This window comes from Priapulus caudatus, unplaced genomic scaffold (assembly GCF_000485595.1).
Source record: "Priapulus caudatus unplaced genomic scaffold, Priapulus_caudatus-5.0.1 Scaffold166, whole genome shotgun sequence".
Lineage (NCBI taxonomy): Eukaryota > Metazoa > Priapulida > Priapulimorpha > Priapulimorphida > Priapulidae > Priapulus > Priapulus caudatus.
This window is the reverse complement of record NW_014577227.1, coordinates 273,335-291,741: the sequence shown is the minus strand read 5'-3', so window position 1 is coordinate 291,741 and position 18,407 is coordinate 273,335. Positions and strand designations below refer to the sequence as shown.

Genomic DNA, 18,407 nt, shown 5'->3' with positions numbered 1-18,407 from the left:
TCTCTTTCTCTCTCTGTGTCTCGGCTTTTCTCTCTATCTCTCTCTCGCTATTTCTCTCTCTCTCTCTTTCTCTCTCTCTTTATATATATATATATGCTGCGTAATCGAATAGAATTCTCCTATCCGCAGGTGCATGACTGATGTATAGCAACGCCACCTGTAGGCTGGACGGAGACAGCAAGATCACCGATGCGTTGGCACGGGCACGAGCACGAGTTGGTGATGCTCAGTCAGACCTTGTCTGTGTGCATCTCCGCCTCTCGTCTCTTCTTGCTTTATGACTCTACATGAAGTTCGGCGCCCCCTGGTGAGACAGAACTTCTCTATACATCAAGTTTATCGCGCCCTGGTGAGACCACAACCCCGACCGGTAAAATCTGTTCGGCAGCACAACATTGAATTGCTATCTATACCCGCTAATTTATTAAGTAAGCATAGTAAAATGATACATAGCAAGGTATCATGACATAAGGTATACATAACTGCACTTGTCATGAAATCTCACGGGAAGCGTAGGCGAAGACGTAAGATGAAGTAAGTTGATGTGGAGGGTGGCGAGAAGTAGAGGAGGTGGTGGGTTAGAGAATAGAGAGGAAGAAGATGTAAATGGATAAGATGGAGAATATAGGAGAATGGGGAAGGATGTTATGCAGATAAATGACGATGGGCAAGGGAGGAAAGGGAAAAGAAAGGGAACGTGGTGGAGTGAGTTTGAGTCGAGAGGTCGGGAAGGTAGGCTTATATAAAATAACAAGAGATACTTATAATGTTAATAAGAGATCATAAGGATCGAGAGATGACGGATGAACGAGGAGAGGGGATGTAAAATTAATAAAAGTAAAGGGAAGTGAGAATCAATAGGGAGCTGAAAAAGAGATGTGGGGGAGAAGAGGTGGGTGAGGAGGAAGGAACCCAGGGGGAGGAAGGAGGAGGAAGATGTGAGGAACTGCATGGATAAGGAATGAGGTGACAGTTGGAGATAGGAAGGGTAGGAAAAGAAGAATCGAGATGGTGGGTGTGGTGAAACGTATAAAGGTGAAGAAAGTGGAGAGGCGACAAAAGTAGGAAAGGAGCTAAACTAAGGATGAAGAAAGGCGGAGCTGGTGGGAGCATCGAGGAGAGAGAGATTAATTTTTTCACTTATCATATTTATAGCCCCTAGCGAAGCAGCACTTCTCTACATCAAGCGCAACGCCCCCTGGTGAGACAAAACCTCTCTTCGTTGAGCTCGGCGCCCCTTGGGAGACAGCACCACCTCTCTACAATCAAACCTCGGCCCGCCCCTGGCGCAGACAGCCACTTCTCTACATCAAGCTCTTCGCACCTGGTGAGATGGCACCCCTCTCTACATAATGTTCGGCCGCCCCCTAGGCGAGATCAGCACTTTCTACATCAAGCTTCTTCGCCACCTGGTGAGATAGCACCTCTCTACATCAAGTTCGGCGCCCCCTGATGAGACAGAACCTCTCTACATAAAGCGCGGCGCCCCTGGTGAAACAGACCCTCTCTACATTAAAATCAGCATGGCCAACACCCCCTGATGTAGCGCGAGGAAGTCTCCTACGCCCTAGTAGAGAAATGCCGCGGAAGAGGAGGAGAAGCAGGAGGGGAGAAGGCGGAGAGAGCATGATACGCCCACACCGATTCGTCTTGGATGTCTTCCGAGTCAACCATCGCAAACGACGGTTACTTTATTTTACACTGATATTCCCCCATACGCATGAGCATACTGTCTCGCATTTTATCTCGCGGTATTGTACGCCTGCGGCCCGTTGTAAGACAAGGTCAGTTCATTTCAGAAGTCATAACTACAGAACTAGTTCTCACGTCAGAACTAGAACTAGAACTGGATCTAAAACCAGAACTGGATCAAGAATTAAAACTAGAACTGGAACTAGAACTGTTTGGACTAGAACTAGAACTGGAACTAGAACTAGAACTAGAACTGGATCTAAACTAGAATTGGAAACAGAACTACTAGAACTACAAATAGATGCGCATTAGCATGTTGTTCCACGATTTAAATATTTTCTAATAAACCCCTGACCAAAATGTTCGTTGTGCCTATTTTATTATGTTAATAGTAGAAAGATAAAGATAGATTTCAGTGTGATAGATTCACTTTTAGTGTGGATTGTCGTTATCTGGTGGTGCTGACCTTGACCCTGACTTTGGCCCTAATGAATTCGTTCATTTTATAAATATTTACATTACCTGTTCGAAGGCTTGGCTTTGGGCTCAAGGCCATGGCCTTGACCTGCTTTTCCATCTTTAAAATTGGTACAATACTAAGTGGCCTTGAGCTCGAGGCCATGGCCTTGAGCCACTTTTCTTATTTTCAAAGATTTTACAAAATTATGTCAAGGCCATGGCCTTGGGCTCAAGGCCACTCCGCTGACCACTTTCAAAATATTTACATTACCTCGTCAAGATCATTGCCAAGGGCAAGATTAATGTATGTTTACATTTCACCTACCAACTCTTAGAAAATATTTTAATTGGCGAGAATCGAACCCAAGAACATTGACTGCCAGACCAGCACGCTACGTGCGCGCCCAATCATAGCTTTCCTCGTATGTTCAGCTCGGGTCTATGAGTTACATTTGGGCTTAACGACAGTTAGAAAATAATTTACTATAGAAATTGACAAGATTTGAACTCGTGACCATTGACTCACAGTATCACACGCTATACGCATGTACCCAAACTTCCCAATCATATTTGGTTCAACTCGGATGTTTGTGTGCATGTTTTGTGTGAGTGTGTGTGCGCGCGTTTATGCGTGCGTGCGTGCGTGCGTGCGTGCGTGCGTGCGTGTTGTTTTCGGATAATAACAAGAACAATTAAACAAGATCTCATTACCGATCAGAGATTTCAACGCGTAAAGTTTCAATTATAAAGGAAATATAATAATAATTATAACGTGAACCACGCGTACGACCTGCCCCGTACTTCCCTGGCACATAAATGCCACGAACGACGATTGCTTCTCATCAGGAATGAATAATAATCGATATTATAATAATCCATAATAATAATAATCTATTATTATTCACTCCTGATCTTATCGTTAGCGCCGCCAAGCTCTGGGCGGGCAACTGTCGTCCCTCCAACTCACCCACCACCTGCGGCCCTACACACACACACACACACACACACACACACGCACACACACACGCATAAAAGTGAGCGAACAGACACGCACGCACGAATAAACAAACGCGAAATTTTATAGTAAAGTAATACTAACAGTTGTTTTACAGCTAAAAACAAGACTGTCTATTTCGTATTATGGATTACATGCAGTCAATACGAACCCGTGTAAGTCGGTACACACATGTGCTCATTTATATAATACTGCATAGAAGCCAAGATATAACTAAACTGTGACATGGACTTCCTTTAGCTCTCCACATTATGGGAAATTGCACGTTTATGGTTCAAACATTAAAATAATTTATGCAACAAATTAAATAACTGTACACAATCAATTAACATGCGTGCCTCTACAAAGAAAATTTACATTTCAGGGCACCTACTCCTATACGTGCATGAGTATGTATGGAAGTATACGCATACTGCATGATGTGCTTTTATATAATGTGTAATTCTTGAATTCATGAATTCATGCGACTAGCATGTGAACAGTGGACCAGAATGCACACATCGACATATAACATTGGTATCAACGAACTAAATTTGAGACTAATAATGAGTTTGACCTAATCCTACTACCTCAAATACACCTACCTCCTTCATTAAACGTTGCCTTAAAATGATTTTGGTATTTTAATATCTATGATTTCTTACACAAACCACATCTCTCAAATCGTTCCGTATGTAATTTACCCAAGAAATCGTTTCACGCACAAAAATCGCCCACATCGCTCCGAGGCCCTCCTCCAACACAACCTTCTCCCTCTACACACTCGTCTTCGCCGCGCTTCGTCGACCTTCCCGCGACTAGCTCTGCACGCGCCTGTGCCGCAGCTCCATGTCTGCTTCAGCCGCGGCGGCGTCATCATGACCTTGGGGCACGTCGCCGCCATTGTGACCTTGGAGCTCTTGACCTTGGAGCTCGTGACCTTGGAGCTCGTGACCTTGGAGCTCGTGACCTTGGAGCTCGTGACCTTGGAGCTCGTGACCTTGGGCCGCGTCGTACTCTCGCAGCGCGCTCAGCATCTCTTCCTCGTGCAGAAGGAATTGCACCACACGGCCGCCGCCATCGCTGTCCTCGCTGCCGCTTCCCCGGCTGCACGGCGGCTCTGATGACCCCATGCCCTCGCTGCCGCTTCCCCGGCTGCACGGCGGCTCAGACCGACGCCCATGCCCCTCGCTGCGCGCGTGAGCGTTGCGCCGACCTCAGCGTCACTGAGCGTCCGGGCACGCGTAGGTCTTGGCCGCCCCTGTTCCGCCGCCGTCGTTAGCCGATACATGTTGGTCGGAATCGAGAACTGATCTGAAAGCGACGATCGAGGAAAGTCAGTAATGAAGCCGAGTGTAACAGGCGTGTAAAAAAGTATAGGTAGAACGAGTGTTAAAGGCGTGAAAGTATTTAGCTGAACGGCAGCTGTAGGAGGCGCACGTGAAGTATAGTACGAGTGTAGAGGCACGTGAAAGTTATTAACTAGTGTAGAGGCACGTGAAAGTATATTTGTAACGAGTGATAGAGGCACAGTGAAGCTATATGTCACTCAGCTGTAGAGGCACCGTGAGCTCATTAGTAACGAGTGTAAGGCACGTGAAAGTATAGTAACGAGTGTAGAGGCACGTGAAAGTATAGTAACGAGTGTAGAGGCACGTGAAACTATAGTAACGACCGGTGTAGAGGCACGTGAAAGTATAGTAACGGTGTAGAGGCACGTGAACAGTTATAGTAACGAGTGTAGTGCAGGGCATACGTTGAAAGTTCTTAGTAACGGTGTAGAGGTGTTGTTAAGGGCGAACAAGCATTAAGGAAAGACTGGTATACTATGTAGGAGTGCACGATAAACGGCGAAAAGTGAACGCATAGTGAATAATGTACTGAAAGTGACAGGTGAATGATAAATGTGAAATTTAATGCGAATGGGCAACATAGGCAACGGCAGAAGGGAGAAAACAGCGAGAATTGAAGGAATCCGAGAGTAAAGCTGAGTGGTAGCGGGAAGTAGATTACTCGCCGATGGCGCGAAATAGTGAAGGGAGATATCCTTGCTCGCGTGTGCTTTCTCCGACGGCTTCCGTTGATGCAGCATAATTGCCGGAACTAGCTGACCTTGTGGCACACAAGATACTGACGGAGCAGACTACCCACGTGCTGTGGTACCATTAACTTTCTTTAGCTACATCCTCTCGCTCGTTTTATTACTTTTGTTTCCTCATAATTCTGCATGTTTTGCGCTGTTTCACAAATTGGGGGTTGCGAAATTATACCCGCATTTATAGTAAGGTCTACCAATTTTAAATTACACCCATTATTAAAGTATGCAGCGTTTGCAATCAGAACAGAGTAGTTCTTTTACGACGCTAAGATTTTGCCCACATTTTGCAGCTTAACGGGCCTATGAACTAAATCTTTCTGCTCTTTGCCTGCTCACTGGGTTACTAAACCATATTTCCGGACCAACGACATCAGCGCAGTAGAGACAGAACCAGCTTCCTTGCATCTTGGTTCGTGAAGCCGACCGATTCGCTCGTTGCTCGTCTTGTTAACACTTTCATATCTGGACATTTGCGCGTTTATCGTTTATTTGTTGCAACTGTGACCCTTTTCTACCTGTAAGGCTTCTATCTAGACTTGGCATATGCAATTATCAGTCTCAGTATTTATCATAATTCACTGATCTTACGCTCTGGTGGTTACGTGTGAGTGCAGTGAAATTCCCTCTAGAGGATCGTTATTCATATTATGCGTAATCATTGGTAGCGATTCCATTACTCTAGTAATCCATTGTAGGAGCAGTTGCTCTAAATGTAGTTATTTCAAACTTAGGCTGCGATGGATTTAGAGGCCCTAACCACAGTCACTGCTGCTTTTGTATCTTTGAGCAAGCACTTTACTCCAGTTTGCATCCCTTGGTGCCCAGGCAATTAGAAAACTGGTCATACATAGTCTGGTTTTGCGGAGGGTTGATAAATACCCTAATGACCCTACGCCCTTTATAGACCCCATCTGCGATTTTATGACAGAAATTCAAGTAATGGCTCAGTTAATCTGCGGGATGCTACATCTAACCAGTGCTGCAAGCGCACTGATGGAAAACTCACCGTCCCTTCCGTGTTCAGTCTCTCCTCTGCCGTTGCAGACCTCCTCAGTTCAAATGATTCGATGCCTCAAAGCAATCCTTCGCGTAATACCTGCTGGTGACTCGTCCTTGCCCATTAGAAACTCGGGTAGGCCTGAACAGCGCTATCATCGATAGGAACGGTCATGTTGTTTAAGATTCTGTAGTTTGCCACAACACAGCCTGAGAAGATCTGCGGCGGTGATTAAATAGTATGTACCTTAGGAAGCGAACATCATTCATACATTTGCCGACAGTTGAGTTACTGCAATATCAAGATACGTTACCCTGGGCATATTGGACATGCTCTGTGGAATTCTATACGGTTTAAAACAGAAGTAGAGGGCCTTTCCAGCCATCTCGCGCTGCGCAGAATTTAAACGCTTAACAACATTTCATTCTGAATCTACATGCTATATTTACACATGTTAAGACACATTAGGCATGAAGAATAAATGTTAGATACAGAGTATTTAGGATATATACATGACCTCCCGTAAAGTCCTTAGTGGACACCAGCACTGCCGATGTAATGTGGCATGTGCTTTGACTGACACCTCAATGTCAAGGCCTCCCATGTTGCTGGTTTATACTGAAATGATTCCCAAATGCGTATGACAATTTCCTCTGCAGAATTACTAAACCTGTGCAGAGGGATACATTTGTGTATTTGTGAGACACTAAAGTATTGATATAACCTTTATGCCAATCGGTTCTCATTATGTCACGTTCTAGCTCATTTTCCACGCCTGAGGTCTTCTCATCACACGTACCTAATCACCAGACCTTGATATTGTTCCATAATTTTGAATTGTGAATTTTCGATTTCCTTCGTTCTCGTTCACAACAGCTAATAGCGTTTTGAATCAAGTTGCCAAGAAGCAGTATGCACGCCCATGAGCCCAGAAAAGGTCAACCTATGTGGTATATTTATTTTGGGCTCGCTCTGGTTTGGTACATGTATATTTGCTTCTAATGAAGACATCAACCGATGCGGCATATAGAACAGCACTTTTTTTTATACCATCAATACATTATCTCACCACTTCTAAGGATACATGTCGCGAGATACAGGATCGTATAAGACACTATGCTGCAATGCTAATGAACCGGGTCACTTAAACAATGGAGGATTATGGGTGGGGGGGTACGGGACGAGAGGCCGATACAGGATCGGGGTAACAGGATGGCTGTGCAGGATCGTAGAGGTACGAGAACGGGTGGATTACAGGGGATGGGGGTTAACGGATAAGAGTATTTTTATGGACGCGTATACAGGATAGGGAGGTTTGGGTAACGGATACGAACAATACTAGGATGTGGGCGGTATTCGTATAGGCCAGTAAACCTAGGGCTTGGCAATCCGGGCCACGGAATTCACAGGATGCGCGGGACACAAGATGGCATTCGTATTCAAGAAGATAAGGAAATACAGGCTGGAAGGTATAAATTAGATAAGGGCTACAGAGATGGGGGAGAGTATAGAAGGTGCCTGGAGGAGAACTCTGATGGGTTGTAATAGGAATAAGGACTACATTGATGGGGTATAGAAGTGATTGTAAGAATACAGGATGAGACGATATAACGGATAAGGTTGATACAAGATGGCGGGTATAGAAGGATAAGGGCTAATGACTGGGGGGTATTAAGGACTGAAGCGGATACAAGATGCGAATGCTGGTTATAAGCGATAAGGAATACGGATGGAGGGTATAAAGGCGGAATAAGGCGTATACATATGGAGTATAAAGAGATAGTAGGGATACAAGACTGGGGCTATTAAGGATAAAACGGGATACACCGTGACTGGCATATAAAGGATAAGGGATACAGGATGGGTTTAGAAAGGATAAAGCGCAGCCCTCATGAGGAGGCTATAAAGGATCAAGGGCATACACTGATGGGCGGTGTTAAAAGGTAGGGCATACATGATGGGGTATAAAGGATAGGGATACAGTGATGGTGGTATAAAGGTAAGCATACAATGGACGTATGAAAGGGTAGGGTAACGGGATGACGGTATAAAAGGTAAGGAAGTACGGATGGAGTATAAAGGCAGTGAGGGCTACAGGAATTGTGGTCATTTAAACGATAAGGGATGGACGGATGGGTATAAATGGGAATGAGGCATACAGGATGCTGGTTATAAAACGATAAGGATTCACAGGATGGGTATTAAGGTGTAGGGATACAGGATGTGCTATAAAGATAAGGTATCCAGGATGGGGGCTATCAAGCGATAAAGGGATTACAGGATGGGTATAACGATAAGGGGTACAGGATGGGGTTAAAGGTATGAGGGATACGGCATGTGGTCTATAAAAGATAAGGGATACAGGATGGCGGTTATCAAAGGATAAGAGGCCATACATGATGCAGAATACAAGATGCAGGATACAGGATGGAGTAGAAAGGACAAGGCCACAATTAAAAAAATCTTTGTTTGCCCTCACCCAACCCAGGCTGAAAAGTTTGGGTAGGTAGGTAGGCTTTTTTTTTTTTTTTTTGGGGGGGTTTTTTCCAATTTCGGCTTGTTTTTTCCTTGTTCTGTGTGCTTATGTGGAGATACCTTTTATGTTGAATGTTTGTTTTGCTTCAATGCTTGGTGCATGTGTTGTACACAGTACAGTGATAGAATTTGTACAAAAAAAAAGAATGGGAAAGATCAATAAAATTTTTTGAGTCTGCCCCTTTTTGGCGGGTCGGTCAGGAGAGGGCAAACAAACAATATTTTTATTATGGCCTAAGGGATACAGGATGGTGTATAAAGAATGCGGGATACAGGATGAGGATTACGGGATGGAGGAGGAATACTGGATGGAGGGATTTACAGGCCGCAATCGGCCCGCGGCGCTCAAACACGCGGCGACATGTGGCTTACGGCGTCGTCGAGGTAACGGTCGAAGAGCTCGACGCGCTGCAGCTGCTTCTCCTCCATCGTGTCGAGCAGCATCAACGGCGCATAGCAGAACGTGCGCAGCTTCCGTAGCAACAACGAGCGGTAGCGCAGCATCACCTGCAATGGGGTAGAGATAGCACCACAGCACAGGGTAGAGATAGTACAGTACACAATCTATTATCAAAAATTCCGAAATCCGAAAAACCCCGAATTCCGAAATGTGTCTGGTCCCAAGGGTTTCGGATAATAGATCGTGTACTGTACCACACCACGGTGTAGATATAGTACCACGCCACAGGGTAAGGATAGTACCACACCACAGGGTTGAGATAGTACCACACCACGGTGTAGATATAGTACCACACCACAGGGTAGTGATAGTACCACACCACAGTGTAGAGATAGTACCATGCCACAGGGTAGGGATAGTACCATACCACGGGGTAGAGATAGTACCACACCACGGGGTAGAGATAGTACCACACCACGGGGTAGATATAGTACCACACCACATGGTAGAGAGAGACGGCCAGTGCAGCACCGACCATGCGAGCGACAGACGACACGGGATATGGACGAGAGACTAGATGGCGCATTAAGCGTGTCTACGACTCTACGGGATAAACCTGTTAGTGGGGAGGGGGGACGGGGCCATCGCTTCTGGATAGCTTTATACGTTTATAACATTGAGTACTGCGCTGTGTTTTGCGTATCACATTTAAGTGTTCACGTAGTGAGGTGGTGGTTCCTTGCTAGGAACGTGTGACGTGAGGTCGTACGTACAGATCGGTGAGATGATTTCACAACTTCTCCATCTTTGCTATAGAAATTTATGATCACCATAAACATTCCTGAAAGAATATAAAATGGGAATTAATTCACACAGCATCAGAACTGATTGACGATACGTTTAAACCTTCCAAATTCATCTCACTTTATAAGCGGGTAGAGTCAGACGAAAGAAGTTGCCGTTGACTAGATCGAATATCTACGCTATAGTTAGTACATGCTTCCTCTTAGGATCACTGCTACTTAAGAGATGTTCATGGCCGTTTGGAAGTCATGTTTGCAGCAACAGGCTATAATAATAATCTTAGATCACATCAATAGATAGCACACCACACAGCACACTATATACTTTGTATAATAGATCATGTATAGATATGTTCACAGTTATTCGTCATACCTAAATTTTGATTCACTTCAGACTCTGGCATTTCAATCTCGACATGAACTTTGTATGGCTGACCAGGCATTAACATCTGAATACAATATACTTAATATTAGCATGTTTACTTAATCAGTTATCAGTTTACAGACCATAAAATGTGTATGCTTAGCAATTAACACACAACAAACTATAACCACGTAGTTAAATAAAGCATACATAGTTACAAAACATTACCAACAGCATTTTTGATTTCATACATGTTTTAGTACAGTACATGTACATGTATTTGAATTATTTCTAGGACGAATTAGCATTAGACGGCTCGTAACAAATGCAAATGGATTATGCATTGGAGGAAATAGCTTTCCGGGGATGTATACGCGGATGATGTGGTTCTGCTAGCAGAGAATAAGAGTAAAATGGAAAGTATGTTGAGCATTGCCGCAGATTTTGCAGAAAATTTTTGAATGGTTTTTGGAGAAAAGAAATCCCAAATCATGATTCTCAATAAGCCGATAGAGGAGCAACAGGGTGTCTGGAAACTGGGGGCAATGAATTTGCAGCCAGTATCTGAATACACTTACCTGGGGGCAAAGCTTAGTGACAATATCGAAAACTGCTTACAACAGCATGGGGATGATATACGAAAAAAAGCAAGAAAATACAGGGGAGCAATAGCTTCAAAGGCATTCTATAGTTTCAATAGATATTGGATGGGTAGGGAGCTTTGAAAAGCAGTTGCAGTGCCTGCACTGACGTATACAAATGAAGCCCTAGTATTTAAAGTTAAAAAAGGAGGAACGTCCATGCTCCAGGCACTAGACAGGACTCAAAACCAGCTGGGAAGGGAGTTACTAAGGGCACCCTCTTATGTGGGACTGGAGAGTATTAGAGGAGAGATGGGATGGTCAACTTTTGAAGAGAGAAAGGCAAAAAGTAAAATTAAATATTGGGGCAGGATAAAATATATGAATAATGAACGTAAATGTAAACAGATAGCGGAAGCAATGGAATTGGGCGAATTCAGATCAGATTGGAGGAGGAGAACTAGGTTCCTCATAACAAAGTTTGACTCGGATAGGAGTCTAGACGAAGAGTTAATGGGGGGGGGGGTATTAAAGAATGGAATGTTAGAGTGGAAAGAGCAATTAAACAGAGTGGTACTACCGTCTGGAAAAAAGGGATAGAAAACAAGAGTTCGCTAGGATTGTATAAAGAAAAAAAGACGCCTGGTAAAGAGTCCTTTTATAATAATAGTCTTGGGAGTAGCCTGCTGTTTCTATGCAGGGCGGGGTGCTTGCCATTGAATAAACGAACTAGACACTGGGGAGGCGAAGATAAATGTTTAATTTGTGGGAGAAGAGAGTTGGAGACCCTGGAGCACTTTTTACTAGAATGTCCTGGATAAGAAAACCATAGAAAAAGTTTTTTTAATATGATTAAACGTAGAACAGGTTTGGAGGCAACAGAAACCTCACATGACATGCAGGAGGAGCTCTTGAAAACTCTCCTGGGGTTTAGGGTTGGCAGCAGCCTCATTGGTAATATTACTATAGTTCAGCTTACTAAACAGCTTTTTTTTTTTTTTTATTCTTTGCAGGGAAATACCGATCTAAAGGTTCCCAGTCATACATACATACATACAGATAAATTATTATTACCTGGGGATCACCAATTTTGCCAAATGTGACATTTGCTGACGGAAACGAGCACAAACTCTCACGCATATCACAGTCAGACCTAAAAAAAACATGTTTATTCGTGTGATATTAAAATCAATATTTTTCAGTGTATTATTATTATAGGCATTTAATTCATAGCAGTTAAATGATACAAATCAAGTAAAAAACGGGCAGTAAGGTTATGATTACAGCTTAGTAACGGCCCACTCCAGTTTAGTACCGGTACGCCAAATTAGTTTAGCATTATGTAAACTATAGTATACTGGGGTTCCAAACTAGAATTGTTTATTAATAACCATGCAGTCCTCAGGCACTTGAAGCGTTTCAATAAAATATAATGCTAAATAAATACGAAATCTATTTACTACCAAATTCTTAATGTTTCTATACTCTCTTTCACCTATTATTGCCGACAGTTTCTTGTAAATTACGTCCAAATCCTACGTGCAACATACACTGGCGGCGCCCATTGCTCTCGCAGCTGCACTGTGCACAGTTACACTTATATATATATAGTGTACTATATATATGTGTTACCTGTATATACTATATATAGTGTTATATACTATATATATGTGTAACTGTGCACAGTGCCGCCGCGAGAGCAATGGGCGCCGGCAGCGTATGTTGCACGTAGGATTTGGACATAATTTACAGGAAACTGTCGGCAATAATAGGTGAAAGAGAGTATAGAAACATTAAGAATTTGGTAGTAAATAGATTTCGTATTTATTCAGCATTATATTTTATTGAAACGCTTCAAGTGCATGTATGATGTGATGCAGTCTACGAGAAGTGTGAATATGACACAAGTTACACAACAATCAATGTTGTCACCATATTTTTTATTGACAGTGTAATGACACCAACTATAAATCAACTATGAATGCTATCCAACTAGAATAATAGAATCCAGTGAAATTGCAATGGCCAAAGAACTGACTGAGAATCACTTAGCCTACCTGAATTGTAAATGGACTGGCTTCGTGTGTGATAGTGGTGGCATGTAAACATAGTAAAAAGTGCCATAGAAAAAGGTTGATAACCACAACAGAATAATTAAAATACCCAGGACAATAACCACTTTTAACGCTGTTGTCTTTACACGGAAAAACCATGCGTAGACTGTTTGTTGAACCCAATTAACAGGCTGTGTTAAGGACAACATCTTCATCACGTCAATGTTTACTTTTTACATGCCATTTCTAAGTGTTGTAATGGAGAAGGCTATTTGAACCAAGATGCACTGATAGAAGACAGTTTGCAAAATAGATTTTTGCAGTATAAAGTACAGGCTAGTATAAACATTTTAATAAAATTGTTTAACTTTAGTAATGTTCACTATTAAACGGAATTGCTAAAATTAATTTAAATGTAATTTATGCGTTTGTAATGTAATTTATTGCAGCCAAATGCAAAGTATGCTGGGAGAAATACGTACTTCCGTTACGTGTAAACTTTGGCGGTGGTTTTGTTTACAAAGTTGTTACCTGGTACATTAACAATAACAAGATTTTCTGCGATTCGTGACTACCTATGATTTACAGACTTTTATTCACTCTCGCATATTTTTTTGGGGCCGACACCAAGCTACAATCATGTATGGAGAGAAAGCCTTGGAACTTATACGAGAGCTGCAGCGATCTGCTGGTTCAGCTCTACCGCCATTCAACGTGCGTTAAGTATAGAGCGGCAACTGTACGCGGGCTATAGTACTAGCTAGAGCTAGTGTAGACTAACTTCTTCTCATTCTTCTTCTTCATCATCATCATCATCATCATCATCATCATCATCATCATCATCATCATCTTCTTCTTCTTGTTTCCTTTATTATCGTCGGGGCTTTTCCAAGGGAGACCTTTTCACATGCTTTGAAATTGGCTTTGATTTTGGATTTCCAATCCATAACACTATTAATATTATTATTAACAAAAATGAACTGACATGATTGTACTGTAGTTGTACTATTAGTATTACTGACCTACGTAGATTGACTAACATGGGAAACTCAACACATCGTGTGACATCGGTTCAAGGATAGAGAACATGGGTCCCAATAAAACCAATGTCATTTACATCAATATAAATATAATATTATATCAATATAATAGGTTAGGGTTATGGTTAGGGTTATGGCTAGGGTTAGGGTTAGGCACATTGGTTTTATTGGCTCATGTTCTCTATCCTTGGGCCGTGACATCTAGTTACGATTAGTGAATCGTGTCACATATCGTAGCACGTTCTGTCTTGAGCATGGTTTGTCATAGCTCTAGTAACTATAGCCTGCGTACAGTTGCCGCAGGGCTATAGACCGTAACATGGCCATTTCGAATGAGTTTTTTCTGACAACTTTTAGCCTATAATAACTTCTTCGGTATGTCAAATAAAACACATTCTCTGCCGGACAAATGTCTTAAGTTACTATAAACACTAAAGTTAAACAGCAAACTATCGCTTAAATATTGTACTTGCGATATTACTCGTCGACGAAGATTGTTTATCAACTTGTAACCGCCATTTCTCGTTGCGCACGCTCGCATGGTTCCGGCAACTGTACGCGGGCTATAGTTACTAGAGCTAGGTTTGTCATTGATTGTGATCATTCTTTCATTTTTCCTGAGTAATCCTGCTTATAATTTATATGAATTACAGGAGGATGGCATCAGACAAGTACTAGAAGAAATGCGAGGCTTATTTGAGCAAAACCAGCAAGATGTGTAAGTGCTTTTCACTATTTAATATTGTTACATAAAATGCTGACAGTGCACCGTTATAACTTTTTCTTCCACTAGATGGCGCAACGATGTCATATTTGACTTTTCATACCTACGGCTCAAAATTAGGGTGTTTGTATTTGAAACATGCAGGAAATCTGGAAAGCTCCAATTTGTATGTATGCAGATAAGACAAAACAGGAATGAGCAATCAAAATCCTTTGTCCTTTTTTCAGGAGTGCAACAGTCGGAGGAGAGATGGGTCTATTTTCAGGTGTACAGCTCCGTCATGCATGCTTGGAACGAAATCGGCGCTGCTTGTTAGCATATCTGTAAGCTAGAAATATATACAGCACACACATATATATATATATATATATATATATATAGGGTCAGTATATATATATATATATATATATATATATATATATATATATATATATATATATATATAGGGTTTGTGGTGATGTCTGGAGGCGATTTTGATGTCGGATTGTTGTTTTATTAAATGAGCAATAGAAAGAGAGCATTTTTAGAAAGGAAATATAATTCCATCCAGAATATGGTCATTACTCACACCGCATGGCGACTTCAGGAATTTTTAGAATCCAAACGTTAACTAGTGAATTTGTTTGTCAATGCTATTTTCTATATTTTAAACCACTGGTTTCGCGTCGCTTTCAGTTACAATCGCCTCCTAAGGATCAGAGACATGAGGTGGGAATTCGGGAGCGTTTTACCGCAAGATATCAAACTCTGCCTTTCTGAACACGAAGTAAGTCTGGAAATTCGCTAGCCACTCCGGCAGGGGGCGGGAAGGGGCAGATTCTCTACGTATTTATACTGGGTTTCCGAAAATCTTCTGCATCTGTGGATCGATTACAAGTTACCAGATTTCCCCCCAAATGAAGTACCTGCATAATTAAATAGCCCCTGGAAGAACAACTTCTGCTGTGCAGAGAATTGAAGTAGTTTCACGTTGGCGTCTACGACAGTGACACGAACACTGGTCTCACACTGTGTAGACGAGTATGTACAAGGCCGGCCGGCCGGCGGCCGCGTTCTTGCAGTTGCAGTGGTTCAGTCGATACAGCAAGTCTCTCGCCGGCTACATGCGGTCGATCGGCTCTCACGGCGGACTGGACCTCACGCAAGACACGAAGCCGCCAAAGTCCCTGTACATCGAGGTGACGCAGAAAATATACGTTACACGAGCGACGTCTCTCGCGTCGTTATCGCCGTCTTTTTCAACGCGGGACCTTCCGTATGCGTTACTGCTGCCATTTGTGGTTTTAAAATCTCCGTTAATCCATTACAGACTTGCTGACGTATATACGTAACTGTGTAGCGAGTTCGACACAAAGCCCAGTTTTATATCTAGTTGTATATGGCATATAACACCTACATTTTGGGTTCCAACAGGTGCGATGTTTGGTTGATTACGGAGAATTTGAGACGGATGATGGTGACATCATACTATTGAAGAAAAGTAGTCAGGTAACTGTAGATATGATTATGATATTAGAGCTAACTGGTCAACTGTACGTATTACTCACTATCTGTAAACAGAATTAGAAAGAGACATTTTCAAAAACCGTCGCAACTGGATATTGTGGACTGGTTGTTGGTTGGTGTGTGGTTTTTCTTCTTAATGTGATTTGATTATGTTGCTCCTTTCACTGCAGCTTGTTTTGGCTTTGCCACCCTATGCTTTTCTTTTTAATGTGATTTGATTACGTTTCCCCTTTCACTGCAGTTTGTTTTGGCGTTGACACCCTATGCTTTTCTTTTTAGCATTTTCTACCAAGGTCACAGTGTGAGCACCTCGTTAGACAGGGAATTCTGGAACACATCCTCTCGCTATGACCAACTCTGCAGTCATCAAACAATCGGAGAACACAAGATCATGTTAATACTGTGCCTAACATCAAGATGCGTTCGAGTAACGTTACACATTGTGAACACAAGACTTCTCACGTTCGCCGAGAAGGGTTTTATACTCGCATATTTATAAGTAATAATATTCGTGTTTCTATAGAAAATGATTTCTTATATTAAACAGCCCACAACAGACAATACAAGTGTTATTTCACTAGCACAGTTGTAACCTAGAGACAGAATGTAAATATCTACAGAAGAATTATTCCAATCGTCTGCGTTTGCTATAATGCGTGCATTTGTTGTTGTTTTTTAATCACGGCACCACACCTCATCAGCAGTGATTGTTCTACATCATTGCTTAAATGTTGCTGCTACACATGACAAAATTTACAACCCTGTGTCAAACATGGGTCTCTACACGTTGGTACCATGTTGTCCACCAGTTGGCGGTCATGATTACTTCCACGTCTCTCGACGCGACTGTCGAAAGTTATTCGTGGCACGCCGGCAGGCTGCAACTCACAAACGTACATTTGATGACCACGCACCAAGTGGAATGTTCGATTGCTAAATGCATAAACGTGAGCAAAATTCGCGCTGCAAAGCGTGGGCACCTCGGCCTGCGATTGGTCGCCCCATAAATATTCCATAATGCACCCAGTGTATTATGGGACTTGTACAGATCTCCCACTTACACGCACGGTAGCCTAATGCATTATAGGATATTTATGGATCTCCCTCGTGCACATGCAAGGCAGACGAATAACAGATAGTCGGTGATCACCCGTCGTAGCTCTACCTATACAACATTTAGTACGGCTAGTTCTACACACTGCAAGTTTATACACGCCAAACCGAAATAAACGACACGCTCATCGTAAAATCCACACACCGCCATGCAGTACGAAAAAAAAATCGATCGCGATGGAGCGACCAGCGTTGAAGAAAAGTACAGACAAATTGGTTCGATCGGCTAGCAATCTTGTCACCCTGAGCATGTCTAACCTGCGTGTTAACATACCGAGCAGCACAGTTCTACTACACAAAAACAACTGCGCTTCTGAACTGAATTTGCTCAACTAGCTGCAAGCCGTCTCACAACTTTATATGACACAATGGTGAACTTGGCACAAGTGCAAACTTCGATCGGTGTGATTCATGACGGTAAAAATGCGCACGCTTAGCTACCGCGAATAGAGCAGTTGTGTAGTAATAGGCTATAATTACATGCTCATGTTTCTCCCAAAAGTCCACGACAACTGCAGCCATGCCGAACGTATACTTACATGTCATAAACCAAGGAATGTTATTAGTTGACCTCACGCTTGTAAATGATATGCTAAATAATGCAAACAACGGGTAGTCGTTTGCATGCCGTAAAACCCACCAGCCTCCCTTTTCGATTACGTATTAAAACTATCATCCGACTCTCTTTATTATTTATATACGACATATTTACAGTTCTTTTCTGAAGACGTTCGCGGATCTATACCCAAGTGCAGACGCACATAGAAAACGCCCACATTATTACAAGAAGACCACACAAGGCAGGTATTCACACAAACACATGCACACACGTATCCAAACTTACAGAGCCACCTAATGCACGCACGCACCCTCACCCACCTGCAGACACGTACACATGCATGCCCCGGCACGCGCACCCTCTGCGTGCACTCTCTCTCTCCCTCCCTCTCTCTCTCTCTCTCTCTCTCTCTCTCCCTCCCTGTCTCTCTCTCTCTCTCTCTCTCTCTCTCTCTCTCTCTCTATCTCCCTCGCGCTTATATCTACGCG

The 18,407-nt window shown here is 42.7% G+C and overlaps 2 protein-coding genes and 1 long non-coding RNA gene across 5 annotated transcripts in view; 2 read left to right on the top strand and 1 right to left on the bottom strand.

Moving 5' to 3' along the window:
* The window catches only part of LOC106806531, a 4,616-nt gene extending 3,358 nt beyond the window's left edge, over window positions 1-1,258 (top strand). Inside the window, exons 2-3 of the long non-coding RNA XR_001393559.1 lie at window positions 130-349; window positions 1,156-1,258. This is a non-coding gene — a long non-coding RNA (uncharacterized LOC106806531). The remainder of the gene's footprint in view (window positions 1-129; window positions 350-1,155) is intronic.
* A 5,513-nt stretch (window positions 1,259-6,771) lies between these two features.
* On the bottom strand, window positions 6,772-13,213 carry LOC106806519 (seipin-like). Its single transcript, XM_014808488.1, has 6 exons — window positions 12,981-13,213; window positions 11,998-12,076; window positions 10,352-10,427; window positions 9,949-10,016; window positions 9,148-9,282; window positions 6,772-6,858 (listed from the first exon to the last, which is right to left on the bottom strand). Exons 1-6 carry the CDS (start codon window positions 13,190-13,192, stop codon window positions 6,772-6,774), a joined length of 657 nt encoding a protein of 218 aa, XP_014663974.1. The 5' UTR covers window positions 13,193-13,213.
* Window positions 13,214-13,219: 6 nt separating this feature from the next.
* On the top strand, window positions 13,220-17,961 carry LOC106806529 (DNA replication complex GINS protein PSF1-like). Of its 3 annotated transcripts, none has more exons than XM_014808503.1 (8): window positions 13,220-13,306; window positions 13,609-13,691; window positions 14,671-14,735; window positions 14,969-15,064; window positions 15,417-15,507; window positions 15,803-15,919; window positions 16,155-16,229; window positions 16,527-17,961. In XM_014808503.1, exons 2-8 carry the CDS (start codon window positions 13,617-13,619, stop codon window positions 16,596-16,598), a joined length of 591 nt encoding a protein of 196 aa, XP_014663989.1. In that variant the 5' UTR covers window positions 13,220-13,306; window positions 13,609-13,616; the 3' UTR covers window positions 16,599-17,961. The 3 variants fall into 3 exon arrangements, with proteins under 3 accessions (XP_014663989.1, XP_014663988.1, XP_014663987.1); XM_014808502.1 differs by having other exon boundaries at window positions 13,230-13,312; window positions 13,566-13,691; XM_014808501.1 differs by lacking the exon at window positions 13,220-13,306 and having other exon boundaries at window positions 13,326-13,691.
* Window positions 17,962-18,407: the final 446 nt, after the last annotated feature.